This window comes from Tamandua tetradactyla, chromosome 20 (genome assembly GCF_023851605.1).
Source record: "Tamandua tetradactyla isolate mTamTet1 chromosome 20, mTamTet1.pri, whole genome shotgun sequence".
Taxonomy (NCBI): domain Eukaryota; kingdom Metazoa; phylum Chordata; class Mammalia; order Pilosa; family Myrmecophagidae; genus Tamandua; species Tamandua tetradactyla.
The window spans coordinates 9,670,499-9,683,222 of record NC_135346.1 but is presented as its reverse complement, the minus strand read 5'-3'; the positions used below and the strand labels follow the sequence as shown (position 1 = coordinate 9,683,222).

General features: G+C 34.5%; 1 protein-coding gene across 16 annotated transcripts in view; it reads left to right on the top strand.

Moving 5' to 3' along the window:
• Window positions 1-12,724, top strand: part of RAPGEF6 (Rap guanine nucleotide exchange factor 6) — a 316,707-nt gene that overhangs the window by 247,952 nt on the left and 56,031 nt on the right. For 13 of the 16 annotated variants that reach the window (XR_013166664.1, XR_013166665.1, XR_013166667.1 and 10 more), the window contains 4 exons: window positions 363-574; window positions 4,971-5,094; window positions 7,358-7,381; window positions 10,662-10,882. Coding sequence is in view for 12 of the 16 variants with exons in the window: in XM_077138332.1 (XP_076994447.1) it covers window positions 363-574; window positions 4,971-5,094; window positions 7,358-7,381; window positions 10,662-10,882 (581 nt within the window). In the remaining 4 variants the exon portion in view is untranslated. The remainder of the gene's footprint in view (window positions 1-362; window positions 575-4,970; window positions 5,095-7,357; window positions 7,382-10,661; window positions 10,883-12,724) is intronic. The other 3 variants (XM_077138333.1, XM_077138331.1, XM_077138341.1) reach the window with 1 other exon arrangement.

Here is a 12,724-nt window from a genome sequence, read left to right as displayed (position 1 = left end):
AATATGTTATGTCTCCTTATAGTTATTTCTGGGTAAAACAAGCAAAAGCATTGTGATGCTGGAAAATATTTTAAGTTAAATATTTGTTTCAGACTTACTATATGTATTACTTACATGCTACATATAAAATAAAGGCTATAGATATATAGCTATAAGGAAGTAATGTTGTTCTCTGAAAAATGTTCTCCCTGTTTTAAGATCAAGGAATCTGTTTAAATTTTTTCATAGTTTTACATTATGGTTAGTTCAACAGTGTCCCTGCATATTTTTAGCTTTAGTAGAGAAACTTGATGACTGATCTTTAATGACTTGAATCTCCCCACCAAGTCTCTTTTTAATGTTTTCATTCTTCTCTTTGTCAGTGGCTTAAACCTGGCACCTGTAGCACGACTCAGAGGTACTTGGGAAAGGTTACCAAGCAAGTATGAGAAACATCTTCAAGATCTACAAGATCTTTTTGACCCATCTAGAAACATGGCAAAGTATAGAAATATTCTTAGTAGTCAAAGCATGCAACCTCCAATTATTCCACTCTTCCCCGTTGTCAAGAAGGACATGACATTCCTGCATGAAGGTATTTAAAAGTTATTTGAAAATTCTCATGTTTAATTTCAGCTAATTCTATAGAATTATGATTTATTACGTTTTCAGTTCAAATCCCTTTTTTATACACATGCAGAAAAATGCCTAAAATATGAACAAGCAACTTAATGAATTATGACAAAGCAAACACCCATGTAACTAACACCCACACCAAAAAATAAAACATTTCTAGCATCTCTGAAGCCCCGTTCCTGCTCCCTCCCAGTTACTATACTCACCTCCTTCCACAAAAGTAGCTGCTCTCCTGACTTCTCATACCATGGTTTAGTTTAGCCTGCCCATGAACTTTATATAATAGAATCACAGGGTATATATTTTTTGGTTTTCTGGTTTATTTCATTCAGCTTTGGATTTGTGAGGTTCTCCATGCTGTTGTAAGTATAGCTTACTTCATTTTCAAAACCATTTGATACCCATTATATTAATTCAACACAAAGGATTCATCCATTCTACTGTAATGTAAGGCATTTGGAACTTTCCACTGTTCTCCTATTACGAATAATACTATGAGTATTCTTGCACATGCCACTTAGGGCACATGCGGGTTTTTTTTCCTATATGTTATATTCGGGGTAGAAGTTCTGGATCCTGGTATTAGTATAAAATTTACGAAACAATTTGGTATTATCTAATAAAGTAGAACATGGACAGTGTTATTGGAGTCCTCATTGTTGCCATCTACACCAACACTTGGTACATCCAGTCTTTTTAGCTTTACCTGTTCCAGTAGGTGTGTAACTAATGTGTGTTTCCCTGATTATTAATGAGGTCGGTAACCCTTTTATGTATTTGTTAGTTCACTTGTGAATTTTCAATTCAAGTTTCTTACCTGTTTTTCTATTAGGTTATCTTTTTTAAAATATGTTTTTGTATATATGATATGATTTGTCTTTTAGCTCTTTTAAGGTTAACTTTTGTTGAACAGAAGTTCTTAATTGTAAAAGCCCAATTTATTGATCTTCTACTATCTGGTTTATCTCTGTCTGAATAGATATTTGAGTATGATATTTGTCCTACTCAATTAACTTTGTAGATATACACTATTTTACTATTTTTCTAGCATTACCCTAGATATTATAACATGCATATTTATTAATGTTAATCAGTTTAATATTTCTAGTACTTTTCTGTGTATTAAGCAATGCAGGCAACTTAGTACACTTAAATTCGAATTACCCATCTGTATTAGCTTGTTAATGCTGCCAGAAAGCAATATAACAGAAATGGAACAGCTTTTAAAAAAGGAATTTAATAAGTTAAAAGTTTATAGTTTTCAAATTAAAAAAAAAAAAAATTTATAGTTCTAGTGCCAAGAAAATGTCCAAACTAAAGCACCAACAAAAGATTACCTTCACTCAAGAAAGGCTCATGCTGTCCATAACACCGTATCAGCTGAGAAGGCACATGGTTGGCATTTGCTGGTTCCTTGCCCCTGGCCTCCATTGCTCTCAGCCACTGCTACCTGTGGCAGTTCCTCACTTGGCATCTGTTGGTTTTCACTTTACTCTTCTGGGACACAAAGCTGGGTTCTGGCTTGCTTAGCATCTCATGAGAAGGCATTGGGCAATATCTGCTGGGCTCTGACCGTATCTAGGCATCTGCTCTCTTTGTTGGCCCTCCATGCATCCCCATATATCCATGTCACTGTCAGCTCTGAAGCAACTGTTTTCCAAGCATCTGCATCTGAGGTTTCTTCAAAATGTTTTCCTTTTTAAAGGATTCCAGTAACTAATCAAGGCCCACCTTGAATGGGTGGAGTCATATTTCCACCTAATTAAAAGTCACACCCACAGTTTGGCATACCACAGCTTCCTGGAGACGATCTAATGAAAAATTTCCACCCTACAATATTGAATCTGGATTAAAAGAAATAGCTGCCCCCACCCCTACCCGCACCCCCCACAAGATTGGATCAGGGTTAAAATGTGGCTTTTCTGAGATATAGAATAGTGTCAAACCAGCACACCATCCAATTTATATGCACTTGTTTCCATGTCTTTAAATCTCTCAAGATATCATGGTTGTTTTGTAAAGTCATTATCAGTATTATTTAGCTTTAACCATATATTTGCTTTTATTATTGTTCTTTATTCCTTCTTGCATGTCAAAACTTCCATCTTAGTTTTTGTCTATCTGAAAAGATCTTTACTTTGTTTTTGTTCTTAAATTTCACTGCTATCTTCTTCCATCACTTTCAGATAGTCTCCATTGTCTTCTGGCTTCCATTTTTAATATTTAAAAGTCACCAGTCAGTCTTATTTACTGTTCCATTTTACTGTAATCTGTCTTTTCCAATAGCTGCTATTAAGACTTTTTATTTCTGTGTTTCACTAGCTTTGCTGTGACAGGTCTAGATGTGGAGATTATTTTTTTATTTTTTTATTTTTTTATATTTATTTTTAATGATAGCTCTTCACACACATGCAGTCCATATATGGTGTACAGTTAGTGGTCCAAAATATCATCACATAGTTGTGTATTCATCACCATAAGAGATTTGTTTCTGTTCATTTTTTTTTAACCTGTTTAATGTTCATAGGGCATCCTGAATCCCATAGCTTGATATTTTTCATCAGTTTTGTATAATCCTTAGCCATTATGTTTTCAAATATTTTATCTACCCTATTCTTTCCTCTCCAATGGGACTTTTTTCTATAGCTCCCATTTTTGCTTTCCATGCTTTATTCTGAATATTTTCGTCTGACACGGTGTCTAGTTAATTCTCCCTTCAACTGTCTGACCTACTGTTAAATCCATCACTGAGTTCCAGATTCCACTTTTTATGTTTTGTGTTTTTCAGTTTTACAATTTCCTTTATTTTTATATGGCTTCAAGTTCTCTACCAAAGTTCTCAGTCTTGTATATCTTTGAACATAGTCAACATAATTATTTTAAAGTCTGTCTCTGATAACTACATAATTTGGATCCTGTGTAGGTCCGTTTCTGTTGTATTTTTTCTCTCTTATTTTAGTCATTTTATCTTTCTCCTGATATACCTATTTATTTTTTGTTTATCTTTCCTTTTTGTTGCTTTTTCATTTATTTTATTTTGTTTTTTGTAGGGTGAGGTACATGGGCAAAGAATCAGACCTTGGTCTGCCGCATCGAAGGCGAGCGTTCTACCACTGAACCACCCTCTATTTTTGACACAATAGTGAATGTTGTGTATAGAAATAATTTAGGCTTCAGATGATGTTCCATTTCTCCAAAGGGGATTAAAACTTGTGTTTCTGGAAAGTATCTAGGGATGCTAGCAATCCATAGTTGCCTTAATCTATTTTCACATTTTGAGATAATTCGTGTGTCTGGTTTATAGGTACTATTTACTATGAAAGGGAGGCCACATACATCTTCCAGACCATTTGGCTCTCTCACTTGTCTTCAGGGCCTTTTTTTTCCCTAGAAGCACCTCATGGGCCGCCATGGGCATGCAGTGGGGTGATGACAGGTTTGTAAGAAAGATCCTGGAGATCATCAGATTGCCCACGGAACACATAATTTTTACCTGTTGCTCTGACTCGATAAGCCAACAGATGTAACAGTTCTAATCTCATATGTAACATTTTAAAAGAAAAGTAGGCCATTTTGAAAGCTGCATGAACTTTTTCCTCAGAGAACTATTTAACAGAGCAAAAACAAAAATAATAGAACTTATAAACAGGTAAATATGTTTTGGTAATTAAAGTCATGATTGTAAATTTAAATACCCAGAGGAGGGACTTGAATGGCAGACTGGAAAGTGTATATATCTATGCAGTATCCACCTCTTAGTTCCAACTAATTATTACCATTTGGGAAAATGGACCCACTATTATCTAACCTCACCCATTTTTTTTTCTCCAAGAAAAGTGTAAAGTTCTTATATTTGTATCATATCTTCTACTTTTTAAATGTTGAAACTCATTTCACAATATTTTAAGTATTGTGAACCAAAGAAATCTTAACTGTTAGCTGGGTTAATTAAGCCCACAGGTCGCCGCTGTGCCCGAGCTGCCCAGAGACCAGGTGCAGGTTCCTAACTGAGAATGCTCTGAACGTACAGAGAGTTGTTTTCAGGGGCTGCCCATTTTATAGGTTGTGTCTATAGAATAATGAGTTTGGTTTCGGAAGCCATGCCCATAGTCAGTTTATCACTTTTCTGTATTTGTCACCATGAGTCCCATACAGAACAGAATTCCTCCCAAAATGTAACTCATCCCTTGGGAAGGGGGCGAGCTATTATTGTCTATCAATTCTTTTAAATGAAAGCTGCAATTTGATAAAGAAAGTTCTGATTTACGCCCCCCAGGAATAACAGTTTGACTGCTGCTACCTTTATACAGGTATTTAATTTTGAAAAAAATGTTTAAATTACTTTAATTCCATAGGAAATGACTCCAAAGTAGATGGTTTAGTGAACTTTGAAAAGCTAAGAATGATTGCCAAGGAAATTCGTCAAGTTGTTCGAATGACTTCTGCTAACATGGACCCAGCTATGATGTTCCGACAGAGGTATGGCATTGAAATGTGTAAAAAGTGTTACAGAGTGGGGATACACAGTGTTATAATAATAATAATAATTATCATTGTTATCATTTATTGACCATCTGCCATTTGTTGCACACTATATGAAGTGCTTTGCACATGACAAACTCAAGAAATCCTTTATCATGGCAATCCTTAAAGATGAGTGTGCTGGCTTCCTTTTCCACGTGAGGAAGCTGAAGCTCAGTGGTTACGTAACGTTCTCATGATCACACTAGTTGCTGAGATTTGAACCCCAGTTCTGTATAACATTTCTCAGTATACAAATATTTCTGAGTTGTTAAAGTTCTTTAAAATATCAGCAAATTTAAATCTAAGAAAATTGCTGATCTTAACTAAAGTTATCATAGAGCACAACTTCTTTCATTTGTATCTTACATAATCTCTGAAGTATTAGGCTGCCTTTGTCTTTTAGTTTCACTGAATATTTTTAAAATTCTACTTTTTCTAACTCATGCTTCATTCTTCTATAATATATTCCTTTTTCTCAAGTTATAGTACTGCTTACTTGTAGTAATTTCTCTGACATAATTTAGAATTGCACATGTAAGCATGTTCCATCTTTAATAAAAATAGAAATTATTTGTATTCTATATCAACTTTATCTTCTAAGAATTCTTTTTTGTATTCATTTTAATGTAATAACAAAGGCTTGCTCAATGTAAAATTCTTAGATGGTGAGTGGTCAAGCTGTTCTCAGTAATCTGTATAGTTTTATAATCTTTATAATGTAAGTAGACATTAGAATTTCAATTCTTTTTATTTTCTTCTTTTTAGCTTTAGTACATAAGGGCTTTCAAAATAAGATTTACAGAGACAGACACAATTCCTGTAGTTTAAAAAAATACATACTCTGCTAAGGAAGCAAAAATACTTTGTGCATTGAAAATCAGAGTTGGAATTTTTATAACTACACAGAATCAGATGTCAAGATTGAGTTTTTGTTGTTGTTTGTTTGTTTTGTTTAATCGCTGTTGCAGAGTCTTTGCTTTTAAGTCGTTGGTCTCATGGTTGCTCTCGTTTAGAGGTCCTTAGTGTGGAGGAAGGGGTGTGCCTGCAGTCTCCTCTCTCATTCCACTTTGCCCCTTGAGAATCTCAGTGTGTGACAAGAGATGTCATTGCCCAACAGTGTGGAAGCAGAAAATAGTAAGAATTAGGGACCCAAGCAAACTGGAGGCAGGTTTATTTTTGTTTTTGTTGTATGTCTAAATGCTGTACAGTGACCCTGCCATTCCCCATTGTATTTTACGTAAGCCTCCATTTACTCCTAAAGCTTACCAGCCTCGCCCCTGAGGACACCGTGAACGCGTGGCCATTCCAGTGTAGTTAGTAATGCCCTGAGGACCAGCTGTGTGCCTCAGAAATGAGCAAAGGAGAAAACACTAATGAGGAAATCTGAGTTTGTTCTTTAAAACTTCAACTAAATAGAATAAAGCATGGAGGGAAATAAAACACTTTTTAGATTGATTAAACCTTTCCTGAATTAGTTTTGTTAGCCAGTACTGAAATGCGACATCTTTGAGTAAAAAACTGTCCGTGGTCCATTTTGTTGTTATATGTTATCTAGTGTGGACAGAGTAACCCCTGTTATTTTAACAGTAATCAATTTACTGACTAAAAAATTGAATCTTTATTCAATCAAATACTATTGTAAATAAAAACAGTATTATAAAGATTTTGATGCTATATATATTTGCTTACATTTTAAGTTGGATTTTGCTGGTCAAAATTTTGTGTAGTAATACATTGACAGAAAATTCAGAGTTTAAAAGTGAAATTATAAATTTTGTTGTTTCTTGTAATTACGCCCTATCACTTAAAAGGAGTGGATCAAATATCCTTTAGGAAAAATGCCCAGAAATTCTCTTCCTTTCCTTTGAAGTTTTCTTTCCTAAAAACTTTGAATTCAAAATTTATAGTAGTAAATCTTTTTCCTTAGGCTTCTTTTTAACATGTACCTCTAGATAAATTAGGTATTAAATATAGAATTAATTCATCCTAACACATTTTTTAAAAACGTTGTTATTCTGGAAGACCTTCAGTATGTATCATAGTGCTTCTTACTCTCCTACATTCCATTAAAGTCATTTTACTTTTAAGCTGTAATTTTTTCCTAGTAAAATTTTTGTTCTATTCTGTCTGCATAGCTTCTCTGACTCTCAACTGTTGTCTTTTTTCTGTGCTTTCCTACTCAAACACATGCTTCAATGTTTGTGGCTCTTGCTTGCAGGAAGAAGAGGTGGCGGAGTCTGGGGTAAGTGTAGAGCTGAACGGAATTGGAATGAAGGTTGTGCAACCCTTAACCCGTACTGCATCCTTTCCATTAATGCACGCATATACAGTAGCATGCGTTCTATTAACCCTGTCAGCCGACATTCCTGACAAATGCCTTTTGCTAACAAGGTGAAAGTAGTAATAGCGCTAGCTGTATTTTCCTTTACTTTTCCATTATTGATATCCCGTGAGCCCCGTTTGGATTTTAATTTAACAGGGTCGGTTAAATGGTGATAATGATGATGAAGATGATGATGGTAGTGAACATTTGTAGTCTGATTTCTACATGCCAGGCACTATTCTGAGCATTTTAAATGAATTATCTTATTTAATTCTCGAACCATCCTATGAGGTAGGTACTATTAATATTTCCATTGTACAAATGGAGAAGAAACAAATGGCAGAGCCAAACCTAGGTAGTCTTAATTTCAGAATTGAAGCCAGTTTCTTTTATTCAAATGCAACTGCATTTTATAAAAATAATTTTCTCATATAACATGTAAAATAGATAAGAGATCTGTTTATAAGCATTTCGTTCTCAATCAAATGTCTAAGAGGGCTTTAGCCAAGCTGTTTCATAAAATTGGGTTAGTAAATAATTGAACTAGTTGATTTTAGTATCTCAGATCCACTAATATCATGAGAGCCAATATTGCTTCAATTTTGTTTTAAATTCCTACCAACTTACATTTAAAGACTCCCTTATCTCTCTTTAAAACCATAATAGAATTGGAAACCACACTTTTTGTTGTTTTGATAGGTGCTGTTCTCTGCTCATACGTAGATAAGAGTCTGTTTAGAATCATAGAATGTTGAGGATCTTAGGAATCATTTATGTAGTCCTTTCATTTTTATGAAGGAAGAGGCACAGAAATACGATGGTTTTTGTGGATGAAGGGATAGTATAAGAATTTTATTACTTTAAAACTAGTGAATCATGAAGTTAGAGGCTTTTATTACATGAAGTTAGATGCTTTTCTTACATGTAAGGAGAATTTTTTCTGAGCCACTTTATTCTAAGTGTCTTACTTAAACTCAAGTCTTGTCTTACTTGTGGTCTTGTTTTTTGTTGAAGTTTGGTCCACTTGACTTTCCTCCTGTTTTCTTCCTCTCTTCCCTTTATGTGCATCGCATATGTTTTCTTATATATGTACATTTAGTTGTTGGTCTTTCCTGGTTCTTATCACTAAAAATAAAAGTTAATACCTGGTCTTGGCAGTTATGAATACTGCTCATCTTAGTGGGTATCTGGGGTGTATGGATGACTTATGTGAACAACACATTCATTGTTTATTCAGCTTTGGAATTGTGTTGTACAATGGTTACAGACATTAGGTATTTTCATTTCATATTAGCATTGTCTGATTTGGAAGTAGCTTTATTGTCATTTATCAGGGTTTCATTTCTTAGAATTTTGTATCCTAGATTTGTGGATAGCCTCTCTTTTTTTAAATTAAGATAAAAATCATTTAACTATTTGTATTAAAACTTGCTCTTAACCATTGTATTGGGACTTGATTTTACTGCATTTTTTTTAAATCCAAGCCATCATCAGTTGTTGGACCTACCATTATTTTATGTACTGCTAAGAAAAATCATTGCAGTGTTTTCGTACCACTAAGATTTTTTATCTCATACTTGTTAAGAGTTTCTTGTCAATGTAAACAGATTTTTATCTTCTAACACCTTTATGTATACTTAAAAAGGAAAATATAAGCAACGTAAATTGAAGTATTTCTAAAACCTCTTTATATTCAGAATCTGCAGCTTCTTAATCACTTTTAAAATTATCATTGTCTTATGTTTTATCATATACACCATTGCCCTCTGTGCCATCAATATTTGTTAAAATAAGCTATAAAAGAACTAAAAGGCACTGGGGCTGGATTCTTAGGCTGCCTTTGTAAATAATTAGAGCTAGCCTCCTTTTGGCACCTGTTTTGGGAACGTTTAACTTGTCAGACTCACTACCTCCTTATAGTCATTTGGTTCCTGAAAGTTAATAGAGTGATTCATTACTGTCATTGGATTTTCTTTCTAACCATTCTGCAGAGTTTGATATCTGTGTATGCGTAAATTGTGAGTTTCTCCCTGACCAATAGCAATTGAAAGTTGCCCTCAAGTGTAAAGCACACTCCTGTTTCAGAGATCTTAATATGTGACAGGAGAAAAAAAATACCATAATATTTTTTCAGCTGCATTTCGCTTAATGTGCAATGAAAAACAGTAAGATTTTAGCTTCTGTTTGAAACTGAATATGTGAAGACTGAAGAATAAATTGTCATGTGGTTAGTCTATGTATTGAGAGTATTTTTGTATATAAACTTGGGGTTACTTTGGAAAACCCATAGGTATTTTTATTATTTTAGATTGATTATGCTAACAACTGCCTTCAAATAAAAAAATTATCCAAGAACTTTGTATTTGCTGGCCATGATAGAAAGGACAAACTACATTCCAGTTGCTGTTTCCCATAGGTTCTAGTTGTGGCTGAAGGAGGAGACTTGTGAGAATTAAGTGAAATTGCAGCTTGTTTGAATTGTGATTATTTCTACCCTGCTGGTAGTTCCATCACATTCAGAGGGAGGTCCCAGATCCCAGGTCCTCAGTCCTGGAACTCAGATTGTCACCATTCCATGTATAAGTGGAAACATTTAGTAGCTTTTCAACTGTATTTCTAATTTTGGACTATCCTGAATTTAATATAAATTCTGTTACTTTTAGCTAGTATCTTATTCGTGGTTCTCTTTGAATTTTGGCCAAAATATGGTTACCCAATATGCTCAGGGTGGGCCCACTGAAGACAGGAATGGTGACGGCCATAGCATCTCCAAAGCAGCACAAATGGGCAGAGCTGCTCTAGAAACGCCCTTACTGAGGAACCCTGGTGTAGAGGCCTGATGAGGGCATGGGCTTGTCCTGACCAGTGCTCTTCCCATGCCCCAGGAACAGAGGAATGGTTCTACTTGTCACACTTGTGCCATGGGTTGTTGGGCACAGGTCTGATGGAATCCATTGCTGGGGGGTTGGAGGTGGTGTTGTCATCTTATTCTTTTGAATTCTGCACTTTGCCGAATTATGTTCTTAATTCAGAACATTGCCATGTGTGCCAAATTACTTTGCATTAATGCTCTTCATCTTTTAACTCATTTGCATCAGCATGTAAAAGCATTAACAGAACAAAATTCTTTTAATCTTCAGTCTGCCTCACTTATTTCTTATCTTCACAGCCCCTTATTGAGATCTCTCTCATCTTGTAGGTCATTGAGTCAAGGCAGCACAAACTCAAACATGCTGGATGTTCAAGGAGGCGCTCACAAAAAAAGGGCACGCCGCAGCTCCCTTCTGAATGCCAAGAAGCTCTATGAGGATGCCCAAATGGCCAGGAAAGTGAAGCAGTATCTTTCTAGTCTGGACGTAGAAACAGATGAAGACAAGTTCCAGATAATGTCGTTGCAGTGGGAGCCCGCATACGGCACCTGTGAGTACAGATGTCTGAGTTTTCACTTGTATGCCACTAGCAAGCACAATAAAATAGAAGTTCATTTCTCTAGAATTAAGCTGATTCTCAAGAAAATTGTTAATTTTGACTCACAAGATTACTGATATACCCTTGAATATCATGTGATCCTGTTAGATACTAAATCCCATTCTCCTGATGATTACCATAAAATAAGAAATAGAGGGATAGAACTAGTTTGTGTTACAAGGCGAACCAGCATTCTTCTTTAAAATTCTTCTTGTAAAACTGGAAACATTTTAGAGAAGCCCTTCTGTTTGAGAAAGTTTTTATCTTCATCCCTAAATGAGGAGTAAATGTAAGTAAAATATTTACCTTTTTTCATTTCATGGATAACATCATTTACCAGTAAGAAAATAAAAGAAATTTAATTAAAACATTGTAAGAGATAATGTACTATAGGTGCCAGTTAAATAAGGTAACATTAGAAAAATCAAGCATTTGCTGGTATTTTTAATATTTAGAAAAGAGAATGGAAAAAAAGAGATTCTATTCTCAATATTCATTTCTTTTTGATTAAGTAAAAACAACAGAACATGTATGTTTCTGTGTCAAGGATATCATGAGTTGTAATAGCAAAAATAAAGCTTGGTAAAATGTGCTGTTTCTTGGAAGAAAAAACCATTGTACTTGTCAAGTTAAATTGTAGGTTAAATGTTAAACCAGTAGAAATCCTAGTAAGATGCAAAGAACTTGATAAAATGTGGACAGAAAAGAAAAAGTCAGAATTTCTATCTCTGTGTTCCTGATACCAACGGGATAAATTAATAGTCTTCATGGATGACCCTAAGATTGATAAGTGCTATGGTGTTTTGCAGAATAATAGAAAAAAGCAAATCAGAATAGAACAGAGAAAATGGAAATAAAGCCGAACATTGATAAAAAGTTCAGTTAGGACAATGGGTTTTAAAATATAGGAGAAAGGAGCCATTCAGTGAATGGTAGTAGTATGCTTAGAAACAGTATCTTGAAAGTTTCTATATATTGGAAAAGAAATTGAGTGATAGAAAGAAGTCTTACTGCAAAGTAAAGGCAGATTTTAAGTCACATTTATTATCATTTGAATGAAGTTCTCTCCGTCCTGGGTCTCCGCTTTCTCAAATGTAAAACTTTGGCAAGGATGATGTTATGTTTTATCTCTAATTCTTTCTACATCAAACCTATTAAATGACAAGAAAAATAAAATAAAATAATTAAAACTAACAATTATTGAGGGCATTTACTTCTCATAACAACCTCTGAAGTGTCCAGTTTTGGGACTGTATTCCAACGAGATAATGCACCAAAAAAATCACCTGCTTATACAAAGATGTGATACGTGTTATGGTGAAAGAGAGATCACTCAGACTAAAATGCCTTAAAATAATTAAGTAAATGGTTTCCTTTATCAGTACAAAGAGTGATATATGGCCATTAAAATAATGCATTTATATAGATTTGGAAGATGTCTCGGAAAATCTCTTACCACACATGGGATATCAAGAATAGTGTCAGCCATGTGAGAATGGTACATATTGAGATTAAAGACTGAAAGAGTATATAGAATATGAAATAACTAAGATATGCAAAGTGACAGAAAGTAGGTTACAGATTATGGGGGTGCAGGGATGAGGAATGAGGAGTTAATGTTTAATGGGGACAGAGTTTCTCTTTGGGATGGTGGAACAGTTTTGGTAATGGATAGTGACTGGCAGTAGTACAACACTGTGAATATAATATGCTAAATTGTATAGTTGAAAGTGGTTACAATGGGAAATTTTATGTTGTGTATATGTTACCACAACAAAAATTTTTTAAAATATT